Source organism: Microcaecilia unicolor, chromosome 1 (genome assembly GCF_901765095.1).
Source record: "Microcaecilia unicolor chromosome 1, aMicUni1.1, whole genome shotgun sequence".
Taxonomy (NCBI): Eukaryota; Metazoa; Chordata; class Amphibia; order Gymnophiona; family Siphonopidae; genus Microcaecilia; species Microcaecilia unicolor.
Genome location: NC_044031.1, coordinates 472,665,771 through 472,684,648, shown reverse-complemented (window position 1 = coordinate 472,684,648; position 18,878 = coordinate 472,665,771). Strand labels below are relative to the sequence as shown.

Below are 18,878 nucleotides of genomic sequence, written 5' to 3'. Positions count from 1 at the left end.
GGTTTGGATGATTTCCTAAAAGAAAAGTCCATAAGCCATTACTAAGATGCGAATGCCAGGAGCCTAAGAAATAAGATGGGGGAGTTGGAATATATTGCACTAAATGAAAAATTAGATATAATAGGCATCTCTGAGACCTGGTGGAAGGAGGATAACCAGTGGGACACTGTCATACCGGGGTACAAATTATATCGTAGTGATAGGGTGAATCGGATTGGTGGAGGGGTAGCATTGTATATTAACGAGAGCCTTGAATCAAATAGATTGAAAATTCTGCAGGAAACAAAACACTCCTTGGAATCACTGTGGATTGAAATTCCATGTGCAAAGGGGAAAAGGATAGTGATAGGAGTGTACTACCGTCCGCCTGGCCAGGACGAACAGACGGATGCGGAAATGTTAAAGGAAATCAGGGACGCAAACAAACTGGGCAACACAATAATAATGGGGGATTTCAATTACCCGCATATAGACTGGGTTAATGTAACATCTGTACACGCAAGGGACATAAGATTTCTTGATGAAATCAAGGACAGCTTCATGGAACAGCTAGTTCAGGAGCCGACAAGAGAAGGAAAAATACTAGACTTAGTCCTTAGTGGTGCTCATGATCTAGTGCAGGGGGTAATGATACGAGGGCCGCTTGATAACAGTGATCATAATATGATCGGTTTTGATATTGGCATTGAAGGAAGTGAAACTAGGAAATCAAGTACGCTAGCATTTAACTATAGAAAAGGTGATTACGACAAAATGAGAAAAATGGTGAAAAAAAGACTGAAAGGAGCAGCTCGCAGAGTAAAAAACTTGCGTCAGGCGTGGATGCTGTTTAAAAACACCATCCTGGAGGTTCAGGACAAATATATTCCACGTATTAGAAAAAATGGAAAAAAGACTAAACGTCAGCCGGCGTGGCTAAACAGTAAGATAAAGGAAATCATTAGAGCCAAAAAACAATCCTTCAGAAAGTGGAGAAGAGAACCAACTGAAAGTAACAGGATAGATCATAAGGAATGCCAAGCCAAATGCAAAGCGGAGATAAGGAGGACAAAAAAGGACTTTGAGAAGAAATTAGCGTTGGAAGCAAAAATACATAGTAAAATTTTTTTTAGATACATTAAAAGCAGGAAACCGGCCAAAGAGTCGGTTGGGCCGCTGGACGAAAATGGTGTTAAAGGGGCGATCAAGGAGGACAAAGCCGTAGCGGAGAAATTAAATGAATTCTTTGCTTCGGTCTTCACCGAGGAGGATTTGGGGGGGACACCGGTGCCGGAAAGAATATTTGAAGCGGGGGAGTCGGAGAAACTAAACAAATTCTCTGTAACCTTGGAGGATGTAATGGGTCAGTTCAGCAAGCTGAAGAGTAGTAAATCACCGGGACCTGATGGTATTCATCCCAGAGTATTAATAGAACTAAAAAATGAACTTGCGGAGCTACTGTTAGAAATATGCAATCTGTCCCTAAAATCGAGTGTAGTACCGGAAGACTGGAGGGTAGCCAATGTTACTCCGATTTTTAAGAAGGGTTCCAGAGGAGATCCGGGAAATTATAGACCGGTGAGTCTGACGTCGGTGCCGGGCAAGATGGTGGAGGCTATTATTAAGAATAAAATTGCAGAGCATATACAAAAACATGGACTGATGAGACAAAGTCAGCACGGATTTAGTGAAGGGAAGTCTTGCCTCACCAATCTAATGCATTTTTTTTGAGGGGGTAAGCAAACGTGGACAATGGGGAGCCGGTTGATATTGTATATCTGGATTTTCAGAAGGCGTTTGACAAAGTGCCGCACGAAAGACTCCTGAAGAAATTGCAGAGTCATGGAATCGGAGGTAGGGTATTATTATGGATTAAGAACTGGTTGAAAGATAGGAAGCAGAGAGTAGGATTGCGTGGCCAGTATTCTCAGTGGAGGAGGGTAGTTAGTGGGGTCCCGCAGGGGTCTGTGCTGGGTCCGTTGCTTTTTAATGTATTTATAAATGACCTAGAGATGGGAATAACTAGTGAGGTAATTAAATTCGCCGATGACACAAAATTATTCAGGGTCGTCAAGTCGCAGGAGGAATGTGAACGATTACAGGAGGACCTTGCGAGACTGGGAGAATGGGCGTGCAAGTGGCAGATGAAGTTCAATGTTGACAAGTGCAAAGTGATGCATGTGGGTAAGAGGAACCCGAATTATAGCTACGTCTTGCAAGGTTCCGCGTTAGGAGTTACGGATCAAGAAAGGGATCTGGGTGTCGTCGTCGATGATACGCTGAAACCTTCTGCTCAGTGTGCTGCTGCGGCTAGGAAAGCGAATAGAATGTTGGGTGTTATTAGGAAGGGTATGGAGTCCAGGTGTGCGGATGTTATAATGCCGTTGTATCGCTCCATGGTGCGACCGCACCTGGAGTATTGTGTTCAGTACTGGTCTCCGTATCTCAAAAAAGATATAGTAGAATTGGAAAAGGTACAGCGAAGGGCGACGAAAATGATAGTGGGGATGGGACGACTTTCCTATGAAGAGAGGCTGAGAAGGCTAGGGCTTTTCAACTTGGAGAAGAGACGGCTGAGGGGAGATATGATAGAAGTGTATAAAATAATGAGTGGAATGGATCGGGTGGATGTGAAGCGACTGTTCACGCTATCCAAAAATACTAGGACTAGAGGGCATGAGTTGAAGCTACAGTGTGGTAAATTTAAAACGAATCGGAGAAAATTTTTCTTCACCCAACGTGTAATTAGACTCTGGAATTCGTTGCCGGAGAACGTGGTACGGGCGGTTAGCTTGATGGAGTTTAAAAAGGGGTTAGATAGATTCCTAAAGGACAAGTCCATAGACCGCTATTAAATGGACTTGGAAAAATTCCGCATTTTTAGGTATAACTTGTCTGGAATGTTTTTACGTTTGGGGAGCATGCCAGGTGCCCTTGACCTGGATTGGCCACTGTCGGTGACAGGATGCTGGGCTAGATGGACCTTTGGTCTTTCCCAGTATGGCACTACTTATATGTACTTATAAGATGGACTTGGGAAAATCCACTGCTTATTTCTAGGATAAGCAGCATAAAATATATTATACTGTTTTGGGATCTTGCCAGGTACTTGTGGCCTGGATTGGCCACTGTTGGAAACGGGATACTAGGCTTGATGAACCGTCAGTCTGTCCCAGTATGGCAATGTTTATGTTCTTATGTTCAGAACTTTTCACTGTTGTGAGTACAACTGTTGCATTGGGTGCCTTGGGCCAGATCATAACCGCTCCATTTGTGATCTCAATACCCGAAGCCATAAAAAACATCAACAACTATCTCCAATTCAGAAAAGAACTAAAAACTTACCTTTTAAAGAAATGTCTTTACTAATCATACAACAAATAAATGTACTACACTGTATTGTAATTGTACAGCAAAAGTGTAATATCCCATGATTGTTTAACTTTTCACACTGTATTCTAATTGCACAACAGTGTAGAACTCCCGAACCGTTTTGTAAGGCACATTGAACTGAAACTTGATTTTGGATAATTGTTGGATTCAATAATGACTAAATAAGTAAATCTTCGTCTTCATATGCAGGCCAGGACACAGAGTGCGATTGGCTCAAAAGGAGAAGCTTTTTGGCTCAGGCCGGACCATCGTCTTCGGCACTGGTGCCATCGACCTCCATGCCTGCTTCCACACCGGTAACCACTGGGAGTGCACCGGCATCAAGTGGTCTCCTCCTCCCTTGACACCGGGCACTGTTAGCAGGCCCTGGGACCGGTCAACATCGGATCTGACACCGGGGAGACGCTTAGATTCAGCGTCATCCTCCTCAGCTCCTGGGGATCAAGGATCTGTGCATCAGGGGAAGCCCAAGAAGCATAAGCATTGGTCCTTCATGGTATATGGTGCCAGGAGCGCCAAGGCACTGGACTCTCCAATACTCAAGAAGTGCCGGAAACCGAGAGAAGCACTCCCCCTTTGTGGGTGTGATGCCGGTGTGCCACTCATCGAGTGGCCAGGTTCCTGCCACCAGTTCAGCACTGATGACTTCGCAGGCTGCCTCTTCCCTGGCTCCCATGCCTTTGCCAATGCCCATCCTTGATGAATGGTTCCGCAGCGTGCTCTGAAAGGAGCTGGTGCATTTGCTGCAGGAGCTCTCGCTTTGGCATCAAGGGTGCTTACACCTTCAACGGAACAGTCCCAGGCCCTCTCTGAAACTCACTGATGCCTAGAACATCGAAGTGAGAACCTTGCAGAGTGTGGGAGCCAAGAGCTGAGCAGGCAGTACTGGGGTTTGTCATAAATTATCCCAAGTCCTATCTCCATCCAGTATGACGATTGGAGTACATAAGAGCTCTGCTAGACCCAGCGCAAGCTTGGGCCTTCCTTCCTCTAGCAAAAGCGGATAGCTTGATAGTGCTTGCCTTACAGGTCCGCCACAGCCAGCAGTTTTCGGCTCATCAAATGTTGAGACTGATGGGTCACATGGCCTTCACAGTGCATGTCACTCCTGTGGCATGGCTCCATTTGAAAGCGGCCCAGTGGACCTTAGCCTTCCGGTGGTCTCAATTATTATTAGGATTTATTTACTGCCTTTTTGAAGGAATTCACTCAAGGTGGTGTACAGTAAGAATAAATCAAACATGAGCAATAGACAATTATAGCAGTAAAAATATTCAAATAATACAAAGTATGGCACAGTATACTACTTACAATGTCAACACAATACATAATAGAACATTTTAATTGACTGTGTAGATGGAGCATATAGATAGGTAAGAGAGTAAGAGGAGTTAGAAAATAAGGTGACTAAAGAAAGTTGCACGTGAGGTCAGAGAAATGGTTAAATATTAGCCCAGCTAGAGTAAGAGTGGATAAACATGTCCTGCTGCAGTTGTGTGTGGCCCGTTTCACTCCTTGTGTATGTGAGTGAGACTAACAAGTTAGTTACTACTTCCATTAAAGGCCTGGTTTAAGAGCCAAGCTTTCACCTGCTTCCTGACGTAGAGATAGTCTTGTGTTAAGCGGAGCCATTCAGGCAGTGCATTCCAGAGTGTGGGGGCTACTCCGGAGAAGGCTCGCTTACGGGTATCACATGCATCGTGTAATGTTTTTTGAGAGAGTGCAGTTAGTGATAGTCCTTGAGAGGAACTTAGAGTCCTTGGACGTGTGTAGAGGATCATCCTATTCTTCATGAGTAAGTGTTGAATCTAACTGTATTCCAAGGTTCCTGACTTGTGATTTGAGGGGGAGTTTGTACTTCTCAAAATAGATTTTGATGTCAGGTATGTATCCACTTGTGTTAGGGACCCAGAGAAGCTTGGTTTTACTTGGGTTCAGGCAAAGTTTGTTGTGTTTAGCCCATTCTTGGATTGATGTTAGACAGGTAATCAGTTTATTCAGTGCTGTAGGTAAGTCAGGTTCAATGGGTTTGAGTAGCTGCACATCATCCACATAGATGTAGAACTGAGTGTCCAATGACTGAATCAACTTAGCTAGTGGTTTGAGGTAGATATTGAACAGAATAGGTGACAGTATCAATCCTTGTGGTACCCCGCAGGTCAGTGCCCATGGTGGCGATGGATTGCTGCCTATCTGATAGGATCTGAACCAGGCAAGTACTGTTCCATTGATACCTGTTTGTCAGACTGTTTTCCGACCCTTATCATGCAGAACAAGGGGGTCTCCTCTGCATCCCAACTTCCAATCTCTGGCCCTCACAGCTTGGTTGTTGAGAGCGTAGAACTCAAATCCTTTGGATTGAATGAGCATATCTCCCATATCTTGCAGGCTTCCAGGAAAGACTCCGCTAAGAGGTGTTACTTTTTTAAATAGACATGGTTTGCCATCTGGTGTGAGGGCAAGGACTTAGATTCCTTCTCTTGCCCTACACAAAAACCGCTTGAGTACCTCCTGCCCGGCACTCTCTGAGTCTGGTTTGAAAACCAACTCTGTAAGGGTTCATCTCAGTGCAGTTGATGTAGGAGGTGAATCCATCTCTGTACAGCTCTTAGTTTGCTTCACAAGAGGTTTGTTGTTGACAAAGACCCCTACCAAACCTCCAGTTTTGTCATGGGATCTCCACATAGTCCTCACCCAGCTGATGAAGCTCCTTTTGAGCCTCTGAATACCTGCCATCTGAAGGTTTTGACCTGGAAAGTTGTATTTCTGGTGGCAGTCACTTCAGCCCGCAGAGTCAGTGAGCTCCAAGCCTTAGTAGCTCACCCACATTTCATCACAACAGTGTAGTCCTCCACATGCACCTCAAGTTCCTTCCTAAGGTTGTGTCAGAGTTCCATCTTAACCAGCATTTTCCTCCTAGACCTCATGCCCATCCTGGCAGAAGTATACCACATACTTTAGACTGCAAGCAGATCTTAGCCTTTTATCTGAAACAAACTAAAGCCAATTGATATTCCACCTTCTTTTTTTTTTTTTTTTAACCCCAACAGGTTGGGGGTGGCCATCGGCCAACACACACTTTCAAATTGAATAGCAGAATGCATTTCTTTTGCTTATGCCCAGGCAGGGCTGACTCAAAATGTTAGAGCTATGGCTGTCAGTTGCCCACCTGAGATTAGCCTCCATAGAGGAGATTTGTAAGGCTGCAACGTGGTCTTCAGTACACACATTCACATCCCACTACTGTTTGGATCAGGACACCCGACATAACGTCAAGCGAGGGTGGGGCTCGGAAGGAAGGAGAGGCCTGCCCTGCCCTGCTGCTCCTGCGAACTGGAAGGAAAGTGAAAGGAGGCTTAAGTTCAGGTTAGTTTCTGAGCGACGGAGGGGGTGGGGTCCGGCGACTTCGGGTGGGAGCGCCATCTCGGGTGGGGGGGGGGGCGACCTCGGGTGGGGAGTTACCGGTAGTTGCAGGAGCGACGGAGGGAAGGTGGGCGGGCCAACCGTGTTTCCCCGAAATATTAAGACATCCCCTGAAAATAAGACCTAGCGCCTTTTTGGGCGCAAAAATTAATATAAGGCAGTGTCTTATATTCGGGGAAACACGGTAATAACATGGCCGGCTTGTCCTTGGAGAAAGCAAATATACTTACCTGTAGCTGGTATTCTCCAAGGACAGCAGGCCGCTTATTCCCACATGCCCTCCCATCTCCCCTAGGAGTTGTTTTTTTGTTGTACTCTTTATGCTTATCACCTGACTGGGGGGACCCATGCTTGAACATTGGGCGGGATGGCACTAGCAGATGCGCGATGGGATGCTGCTAGAACTTTCTCTACTGCTAGCAAATCAGCATCTGCACCGGAGCTCTGTCGGATGATGTCACCTGCATGTGAGAATAAGCAATCTACTGTCCTCGGAGAACACCTGCTACAAGTAAGTATCTTTGCTCTGTGTACACTTGGGGAAAGTATTTCAAAACAGTTGGCTTTTTTGGGTCAGCTAAGACAGAATTGTTGCTATCAAGAAGTTCTTATTTCCTGTTTGTCTCCCTGCTTTGGCTGTCGCAGATTGCCAAAGCAAGTACAAAATTGTTTTTTAAATAGGAACAACAAAATAAGCCTGCCTTCTATTGGTTGGAGGTAATAGCATTCTTGAAGTTATCTTTATTTGCATTTGTCCTTGTACTGGCAGGAACATTTGTAGAGTACATTTGACTTTGTCACTGCCTGACTTTTGGCTGTGAATTCAGGCCATCAAACAATAAATATGCATGTGTACACTTTTCCTTTCATTCTTACCATCCACCAGGGTCATGCACAAATATAGGACCCATACACCTTCAGGTCCCTGGGTCTTTCTTTTGATGAGTGCTGCAGGTTCAGGTACCACTCTTCAGGTAGTATTCAACAACTAAACACTATGTAACTGAACAGCTACAATTTGAAAAGAATGAGGGTCAGCATAAAACAGTGGTTACAAAAAGCAAAATGGTAGCTCAAGCATAAATAAAAACTTAAGGGCATTTCTGACCATAGCAACCTAACAAAGAAAATGTATGCACAGACCCAGGTCTGTTAGATGAGGTACCTCGCATAAAAATGGAGGAAAGAAGCCAGCTTGATGTGGGAATGGCTTAAGCATTTCAGTCTGTCACAAAGTTGACCACAAAAAAAAAAATATATATATATAGTGGTGGCTATATAATCTTTATTCTCCAAATGATATTCAAAAGGACACTGTAAAGGGCTGAAAAAGTCTGACTGCAAATAAGGATTCTTTGAATGAAACAGTCTGTGTCTGTAGAAGTGAATCACAAACCCAGTAGATACTCTTAGTGAAAGGTTAAGCTATAAGTTTGACTTTTTTTCCTTTTTTTTTTTTTTTTTTTTCATATAGCTTTCTGAAAGATCAGAGTTTTATTTATTCTGTTCACAATATTGGAAGAAAACCCTTAACAGCTGTACAGATTCTTTGGTATAGCTCCTCAGAATCATATCTTAGAAGAGGGAATCCTCTTTCCTTCCATTTGTTTCTCGATGTCTGAAATCCCTGTAGCAGCTGAAAGCATGGAAGAGGCTGACAGTCCTCAGACTTTTATCTTCACTGGCCTCTGCCGAGCGATGTACTAATCTGTGCATTAGAGCCATACACTGAAGCTTCATTAGTGGTTTCCTATTGGCACATGTAAAAACGTGTGCTGTAACCAAGTCATATGTAACTAATTAGGATCAATGTTTTGTGCATGAACTTATTAGCAGTTGGAGTTGAATTTCTATACATTATGCACATATGTGTGTCTGGAATGCTGATCTGCACATAAATATTAGTATAGTAAATACAGGTTGACAATTTCATTTGTTCATGCATACAGCAATAGGAAGGCGTTCCATAAAATTCCTTTAAAAATGCAATAGAAGGGAAAAGCCTCAACAGGCTCCCAACAAGAACATTTTTATTATAAAGGAGCTCTCACTGTCCTCATAGGCTTTTAAAAAAAAACCTCCTTTACTGCTATGGATTTACAGCCTGTCTCACTGACAGACTACTCAATAATTACCGTGGATTCTTTTGGATTCGTATTAGATAAATGAAACCTTTTATTAAAGGTGCTAAATTCTACAATGATTAAGGTATATACAATGATTAGCTATATAAACACGATTAGCTATAAACAATCATTACATCACTGGTCTCTACATCTAAGCAATGCTAAGAGTTCTTAGACCAGGAAAAGAAGCAATAATGCACTATACATACAATCATCACTGGTCCTTACATCATCCAGGCTCTTATCAGCTGGGGGGAGGGGCCCGTTACAGCGAGAGCCAGGAGCTTTTTAGACCAGGAACAAGTCCTCTGCGCAGTATGTATGTTACTCACAAATGAGCTCCCGATTTCACAGAAAGAAACTCCCCTTTTTATTAGGCTCAGAACTCTCATGTTCAGAGCTATGGAAAATTACAGATTTCTTCTCTGTCTAGGTCAACAAGCCATACTGTGGGAATGTGGTCACATGTTTCCTAGTCCAGGTGGCCAGTCTGAACCCGAAAACAAGCTCCATCGTTCCCTTCACATAACAAATTAATTAGAGCTGTGTCTTATCTTCTGCATTCCAACTTGTTTTTGTATTTACAAGAAAAGTTACTTTCGGTCAAAGACAGAAGATTTCAGAGTACATTATCGATCAAAGCAGGGTTGAAAAGCAAACCTTTAAATCTTCCATTACACCTCCTAAAACGCATTTCAATTTTTATGTGAAAATATAGAAAATATGGAACTGCACCCAACACTTAACTTAATTTGATGAATGCCTTCTGCTCACTCTCTATGGTCAATGATGGCCAGCAATTTGATTAACTGCTTCAGGATCCATGGATAACAACTGTGAACAGAAATGCTGGATCAGAGCGCACATAGTACCCACCAAAAAAATGTATAAAGATCTCGAAAAATAAGTATCTCATACCCTCTCAAATACTCCAAATTCTTGGCTGTTCGCTATAGTGGCTTAAACACAATCATGGCTCCCATATATATGGAATGATGTCAGATGCTGAGGGGTGACATAACCAATCAATACTATAAAATCATTGGCTACCATCAGATCTTCAGTGAAGTCAATAAAAATGACACCATTCAATCTTTGAATTTAGCCCAAAGGGTTCTCAAGTTTTTAATTGCACAATCCATCTGTGTTCTAATTGCAGCAAAATACATCGTGTACCTCCTTCCCTCTCTCCCCCCCGCCCCCAACACAATGTTTTCACATACTGTAACGCTAAGCAACATAAGGAGTTGAAATCATGCCTCTTCTGTGTGCAGTGTACAGCCAGAGGGGAAGTAGTTTTCTGAATATGAATAGTACTCTTGTGCTCAGGCAATCAAATAGTCATCCTCCTTGCCCTACATAGTTTATCGCAGGGATGTTGAATGTCGTGGTGCATGTAGTGGTGTGCAGTAATTCATACTCGATACCCGACTGAGGATCTATAAATTTGGGTGAAACTACCCCAACTTTACACATTTTGCAGGAATCGCAAACAGTATGTCCTCGTATTGGAAGTATCAGTTGCTGCAGCCATTAGAAGACACTGGCCCACATTGTTATGACTTTACCATCTTTTTAGAAGTAGTACTTAAGATTTCTTTTAGACTTTTACTTCTACTATATGCAAACCTAAGTCCTTCAGTATTATCTCCGCATCCATCGGGAGTACTGGTACTGATACTTCCAATACGAGGACATACAGTTTGTGGTTCCTGCCAAATGTGTAAAGTCGGGGTAGTTTCATCCAAATTTATAGATCCTCAGTTGGGTATCGAGTATGACTTACTGGACATCATTACATGCACCATGGCATTCAATGCCCCTGCAATAGATGCTAAGGCAGACTTCCAGGAGGCTAAATATTTGATTGACTGAGCACAAGAATACTATTCATACTCAGAAAACTACCTCCCCCTTGGTTGTACACGGCACACAGAAGAGACATGGTTTCAACTCCTTACATTGTTTAGCGTTACAACATGTGAAACCATAGAGCAGAGGGGGAGATAGACGCCATATTTTGTTGCAATTAGATGATATGTATTTTTCAATTAAAAACTTTAGAACCCTTTGGGAAAATTCAAAGATTGAATGATGTCATTTTTATTGACTTAATTGAAGATCTGAAGTGTTTTTAGTATTTAATTGGTTAGGTAACCCCTCAACTTCTGACGTCATTCTATATATATGGGAGCCATGTTTGATTGTGTTTTATCAGTCCAGACAGAGAGGCAATAAACTAAATATTATTTGTCTTTTAAAAATTGAACAGTGGAACAAAATAATGCAATTAGGAAACAGGTAACTGAAATATAAATCATAACACTAAACATTTGCTTACTTTTCTGAAAAGTATCTAAGACTGTTTGTTTACTGAGCCTCAGCAAAGAGATCCTACTCTCTTTTTCTCCCTGAGCTAAGACTGAAGCAACAGCCAGTAACAACTGCTGTGTAATTTCAAACTCCAGGCCAACCGGAGTATACTGCTCACAGTACTGTAGATTCACTTGTCACTAAGTGAAACTAAAAGAGGTCATGCACTTTTCTATAAGAGCTTTAGCATAAAACATGCACCTTCTGGCCAAACTAGAGAAATGCACTTCAAGAGTTGTTTAAGGCAATTTTACAGGTTTAAAACACACTGTTCTGTCACATTAGGCACAGGAAAAGAAGATACTAAACACTCCTTAATTTACTTAACGTCAAATAGGAAGAATAGCTAAGGAGGGGGTACTTTTAAAACGTTTAAAAACTGCAAAAGTGAACCAGCAGCTGTTTCCTTGTAAATTACGTATTGCCTTTTTGGGTGACCACAACAAGGCAAGAAACCAGGTGACATGACCTGATTCTCCCATCCACCACAATTCTTGCTGTTATTCCCTAAGACCAGTACAGTAAGGACTGTTTGCTTCGCTCCTCGTGGTACTTGTACCCCTGCCATGTTCAGGAGTGTGGGGAGGGAGAGGACGAGCTGTGGAGTAAAGGCTGTTGCTCACACTCCTGGCTGGCTCGCACCGCCAGCTACTTACACTCTTAGGCCTTTGTCCATGCCTTCGCAGCCGCTTCCATGAAGCACAATAGTCGCCTCAAGCACACTAGCACCCAGTCCCAGATGCGAAGGCAGATGAGAAGCAATGCTGCTGAACCTGGCCTCTTCCTTCTTTTCTGACTTCCGCCTCCTTCTCCACTCAGACCAGGGTGATGATAATGAGTCTTCCTCCTCCGCGAATGGGAATGGTGACGCCATGCGTGTTGGGCAGGGAGGGGACTACGCTCAGGGAGTTCAGGAGGAAGGACAGCATTAATGTGATTGCACACACGGTACACTGCACGGACAATAAAACAACTGTAAAAAGGTTGGTGTTCGTGTGGCTTCAGGGGTTATAGCCACTGTTTGCACCTGTGGTAAAATTCTGCAAATTTTTAGTGTGCCCGCGGTTTTACCATGTTTTCCGTTTTCCTCCTATTGCATTTTTAAAGAAGTTTTATGGAAAGCCTTCCTGTTGCTGTGTTCATGAACAAATGAAAGTGTCAACCCATATTTACCTTTTCCTTAACCTTACATTCAGCGACACAGCCACTTTAGCTCCTCATCCCAGTGCCGTTTTTCAGTTTCATTCCACCCCATTAAACATTTGTCAGCAGGTCATGCTGGCACAAAGAAAGAAAATAACACTAACAATAGACAGGAAAGCTAACTTTACTCCACTCCAGACTACATACTAAATCTCCAACATTAGAAAACTAGACGTGTGCACACTTCTTTGCATTGGGGTTTAATAGTATCAGCTTCAAATTCTGTAGTAGAAAAAAATGTAACCACTCCTGTTTGTTCTCTGTGTCTCCTGCAACCTCAGCCACTTGCCTAAGGTTTGCTGTGTTTTGTTTTTATCCTCTAGTTCAGCACTAGAGCTGCCTACTTCACTCAGTCTGAAGCGGAAATCTATATCCCTGCATGTCTTCCCAATATTCTCTGCAGCAGGGAGAGTTAACCCTGTCACTGCTGACTTAGTGCAGAATAAATCCCTCTGCTTTCTTCTCTCCTGCAAAACAACTTATCGCAGTCTATTGAAGGGGTCTGCAAGCATGTGCTTGAAGAGTTTCTTTTGTCCTTGGTTGTAGCTACCACTGGTTCTGGTTTAGGGTTTAAATCCACCAAGAAAACAAAATGGACCTCCCATGGTAGTGACACTGAATTTAATATATGAGTTCTGTGAGACGGAGGTTTATAGTTCGATCCCTCAAACAAATTGTCCTGAGCATTAAACTTTTTTTTTTTTGCCAAAGAAATTATAGACAAATAGCAGAAACTCTTGGTAAGCGAGTTTTTGCTGCACATAATTATGAAATCAGTTTCTGTTTGTGTGTGTATTCATATTTGAGAGTATGGAAATAAATGCATATCCCTTGCAGATTATATATATATATATAGATATATAGAGATAGAGATACATATATATATATATATATATATAGATATATAGATATAGATATATATATATATATATATATATATATATATATAGTTTTAACGTGCACTAAATACATTTCATGTATGTTAACCTACAGATTAGCATGCATTAAAGTCAACACATGTTCTAGCGCTTAAGAATATTTTATTGAAATGAGTGCATGAAACTGAAAAAAATGTTCAAAAATTAGGAAAAAGATAAAAAAATGTTTGTACGTCCCCCTAATATACACACAAACACTGCGTTTCAAAAGAATCTATATAAAGCTTGTTTTCTGCATAATTCTATGACCAATGTCAATAACATTTGGGATGTATCATTCAGAATAAATTTTGTAATAAACCTACACTCATGCTGGCTATCTCACCTAAATGATGTCGCCACTACTGTGTGTCTGTGTGTGTATATATATATATATATATATATATATATATATATATATATACACACACACACACATTTGGAGGGAAGATATAAATACATACACGCAAATTAATTTCAATGTATAAACTAGAATGGTATGAGTGTGTATTTGTGTTATCCAAGTCGTCATATCTTTTGGGGGGATATTTTGAGCATATTGGGTTGAAAGTGAAGTGTGAATGGTTGATATTGACAGGTGCACAAACTGTAATCTTGCAAAACCCTGTGCTGCCAAGCGTTTATCATTTTTTTTCACTCTTCATACATTCGTCTTCCTTCATCTGTCCTCACAGGTGCTGGAGCGGTTACAACAGAGAGGCTTTGAGATTGTTGGCTCCTGTGGAGGAGGGGTAGACTCTTCCCAATTTAGTGAATATGTACTGAGGCGGGAACTCAAAAGGACATCTCGTACACCCTCTGTCATTCGGATAAAGCAAGAGCCACTGGACTAATTAGATGTGCTGCTTATGCAAAATGGGACATTTCACATGCAACTGGGACAGCAAATTCTGGAGCTAACTGAACAGACATGTCAAATAGAGGACAGTGCATTTGACAGTTGGTCAACATCGGAAATAATAGTAATCATAACAAGGTGTATTTTTAAAAATTTCTTAGAGAAAACGCAAATAGAGAGGAGGGAGAGACAACATGCTGGTGCTGTGGTGGATGATGTGTATTTTAGATACTTACCATTTAGCAACATACCACGTAAAATACATGCAAAGAAGGGTATTCAAAAGTTCATTCTTATTTAAAAAGAAATTCACCTATGTCACTTTTTATACATTTTGAAGCAAGTTTGAATATGGAGGGTTTTTTTTTTTTTTTTTTTTGGTCTCTTTCAAGGTGACTGGGCATGATTTAGAAAGCATTCATGAGCACATTCATTTCAAAGTTGGTAGACTGAAATTTTAAATGTAGTTTGTACAGAGGTTTTAACTGTTATCACAGACCTAAAGATTATTTTGTTTTTAAAATGATCTTTTTTCTTTTTTTTAAATGGTGCCAGAATTATTCCTTGTACAGTTGGCTCTAGTTTGCTTCTGCTGCTGCTTTCCTACAATTTTCCACATTTTATAATGTATTGCTCTTTGAAAAAAAAAAAGAAAACAAAAAACCACAAAACCTGAGAGTCTAATTTTATGCTTGCTTGTTATTCTACTCTGCATGGACTTGAGGGGCTAGGAGTCTAAGTTATTCAGTTCTTATTCCCACTTAGCTGGGGCTATTCCAAACAATCCCAGATCAGACAAGGAGAAAGTTGTACAAAATCCTTTTGAAACTGGGCGTGTTTGGCCACCAAGCAGTTTACCTGGCTAGAGTGTGCCTGTTCAACCCACTGAAGTCCTTTGCTGTCTACTTACTAGGTCAAATATGATTTTCACTGAATATCCATTGTGAGATTCAAGTATTGCATTATTCTGAGATCTGGAATGTAAGTTTTGCTGAAATTACAATCCTTGGATAGTATAAAGTTATGAATAAAACTATAAATCATATAGAACAATATCTTACATGCTAGAAAACATATTTTGTGCCCCGATCAGTATTTCCTGCTGTTTTGAACTTGGGGTAGAATTTTTATGGAAACAGTATCCCTGGAAAGTGCAGTTCAAAGAACTGAATATTAAGAGAACAATTTGATACCATTGAATGCATTAAAGGAAAAACCATAAAATGTTCTGAATATTTTGATTAGTCACAGACACAGTATAAGCTGTTGTTGAGGTCCATGACAGTGTGAGCCATTTCTTTAAGGCTAGTCATGTGCATTGTAATGTTTCTGAGAATTTCCCTTCTCCCCATACGACATGAGCATGGAAACGGAATAAGAATAGGACAGCAGATATAAAATGTAAGGCCTATCTGGTCTACTTATTTACCCTTCCCACTGCTTACTGCAAAGGTCATCGTACGTTTTGATTTTATTTTTCAGCTCCTTGCAACTAAAACTTGTGTGTTTGTCCCAGGCCACTTTAAATTCTGGTACAGTTTTTGCCCCTTCACCCAGAGGCTGTTATATTTATTGACCACTTTTTCTGTGAATAAATATTGCCTTGGGCAAAATAATGGTTGCTTGAGACTTGTTTGCTTAGCATTCTAGGGGACAAAGATCTCACCACTTGTTACAAGAAATTTGGCAGCACTGGGCTATGGTTTTGCATATCAAAGGCTGAATGTTACTCCTGAGGGAAGTCTGAGCAAACAAAACCATACATTTTAGAATGCTGCAAAATTCTGCAGACTATTATTACTCGGAGGTAATGATTATATTGTGTTATATGGCAAATAAAAGATGCAATATAGAAATAAGCGGTTAAAAATTCAGAATTTGTTAAAAACTTTGTGCAGAATTCCCTCATATGTCCCATCTTTTCGCTCCTTTCCCCATATTCTAGCATTCCATTTCTCGCCCCCTTTGGTGTGAAAATCCCCAAAACACACACACGAACTTCCCACCACACCCCTAGTGTCAACATCCACTGTAGCTTTTTTTCTCACTCTCTGCCCTTCTCCTGTTCCCTCTTTGAATACCCTCTAGCTCCTTTTTGTCTTTTGCTGCTCCCTCCCGATGTGGTCTTGCACACTTTCTTCATCAGCTTCACATGCCAGTGCTACTGTTGTAGCCACCTTATTTTCCAATCCATACAACTGATGCTGCTGTGCTGAATTTTGCTTTGACGCATGAGGCTTGATATAAGTGATGCTGCTTCCTCCTTGTGTGCCATGCAGCAGTTGCTTTTTTTTTCTTCCTGATCCCTATGCAGAATTCTGCATGGGAGGGGGACTTTTGCATGACCATTCAATGCAGAATAAGTGAAGAATTCCCCCGGGAGTAGAATGTAGTTAATCAACCCTTTTGGGCATACACATTTCTTTAGTTCAAGAGAGAAATGTGACCAGAGCAATGTAATTCTGTCTTAACTAGTTCTCAAATTTATGGACAATAAATATTTGACTCTATGTGTAGCAGTCATTGCATTTCAGGTGATTTACATCTGATTTCTTTATTATGGCTGTCTCCTAGCTCAAACTCAAGTCTATAGTTGAGTTGTAGTTTTCAAGTAGAGACAGCTGTTTACATTCTGAGATTAAATTAGTCTTAAATATTGGCTTATTTTGTTATTGCCACATAATTTTTTGTTTGAGCGTGCATTATCATTGTTTCATACTTAGAGCACTAATAGATGCATACAGTGATAGTTTAGCGGTACCATATTTTCATAAATTATAAGAAAATTGCTCTGTTGTGATGGAGAAGGTAAATTGTGCTGCTTACTCCCATCCTTGTATTTTATTCTCTCCAAGTATGACTGGTTTACCACTGGTGACCATTGTCATGAGTCATGGAAAAAGGTGACTTTGGTTAAAATTAGGATCTCCACAAGATCAATCACGTTGCAGATGCAGTTCATCAACAGTAATAACAGCTTGAAATATCTCTAACCTTAGTTACTATCAAGGGACCATCTGAAAGATCAACTTAAATTTCATAATTTTCACTGCTGTAGATAATGTTATGTATTCATGTTGATAATTGTTGAACTTTTTTATCTTTTTGCAGGGCTTTTTTTAAACTAAAGTGATAACTTAATTTCAGAATTCACAGCTTTCTAAATAATGTACAGATGCAGCTTAGAGTTTAGAATTATTAAAATACTTGAACAAAATATTTATTTATGTAACACTTGTACACTACAAATTATTTGAAATAGAAAGCTAGTACTTGTGAATAAGTATCCTTCCTGTGGAATTTACCCTTCTTAAATGGACAAGAATCCCAGAGCCCTCAGGGTCCTAAGTTTCTCACAGCTGGGTTTGAATGGTGCAGTGCATATCCTGGCACCAAATCTGATTTTCAACGTAAATATTTCATATTTTCTTTAGATTACTGATGTAAGGATCTGGTTTAAACCACCAGACTCTGATAATAAAAACTAAGACCTGTTTTATTTCATCTGCACTGATATTTGACACTCATCATTTTATTAGTGTACACCCCTTGGGCATTGATGCGAGGACCATACTGCTCTCACTTGCAGGTGGTGACAACAGAAATGTTTCACCTAGTTCTCTGATAAAGTTATGAAGACCAGCTGTAGGTTCAGAACCGTCATTAGCAATCCACTAACAATGTGTCCTAAGCTTTATATCTAGGGTAAGAGAAATATACATATTATTTTTCTCTTGGCATGAGGTTGATTTCTGATGCTGTATGTTTCTTTTAATTTTTCTCTGCTCCCTGAGGATTGTCTAATGTATTAAGATTTTATGTTCCTGTTCTCTTGGCCCTATGTCTGGATGAGATAGCCAAGGGAGCAATAGTTAAACTGAATTGACTAGCTACCAAACCCTTGCAAGGCACAAAGCCAAAATCATCTATTCTGTTTGACACTTTAACATAATTGATTACTTAGTTTGAAAACTCATAATTTAATGCAAAATTAATGTGGGTTTTTCTTAAATCTGTTCTTTGTTTAAAGTAGACAAAATGTCTTGTACGTTTGAAAACTGGGCCACTGTGTTCCACTGAGGAGTGCAGCCTTTATGAATGAGGGTGTAGTGTATGAGTGAGTAATGTAAGAGCAAATTTTAAAATACAAGTAAACCAAACGGCCTTATTTTGTTTTTCCATGTGATGTAACTGACTAGTATTAATATAGCTTTTCTAAGTGAAAGGTGGTGTAATATAGTGTCTGAACTTGCCCACTCGCTTATTTCCAGCAACCTATAATTTTCTGAGTACTGAAAGTACCAGCTGTATATCCCAACCCAAGACAAAGTACAGCAGGCCTTTCCCTATCATACTGTATGTAAATTCCTATGAACTACTTGAGAGTAGTGGAATCAGTGCTATTTGCTATATGAAAATACATAAAGGAAAACTGCACTTGCTAGCACCTACATGGGACACTGTCAGTTCCAAAGATGTGTAGCAGCTCTTTTGAGTATCACAACTTCCTAATAAACAAACTACTTCATATAGAATCTTTTTGTCCTGCATTGAATGCTTAAACGGCTGGGAAGGGGGATGATTGTTTTTGTTATACAATTCCTT

General features: G+C 40.7%; 1 protein-coding gene across 3 annotated transcripts in view; it reads left to right on the top strand.

The window, feature by feature from the left end:
* Window positions 1-16,783, top strand: part of KCTD1 (potassium channel tetramerization domain containing 1) — a 233,902-nt gene extending 217,119 nt beyond the window's left edge. For all 3 annotated transcript variants that reach the window (XM_030213693.1, XM_030213690.1, XM_030213684.1), the window contains exon 5: window positions 14,110-16,783. In XM_030213693.1, the coding sequence (XP_030069553.1) occupies window positions 14,110-14,268 (159 nt within the window). In that variant the 3' untranslated portion in view covers window positions 14,269-16,783. The remainder of the gene's footprint in view (window positions 1-14,109) is intronic.
* The last annotated feature ends 2,095 nt before the right edge of the window (window positions 16,784-18,878 follow it).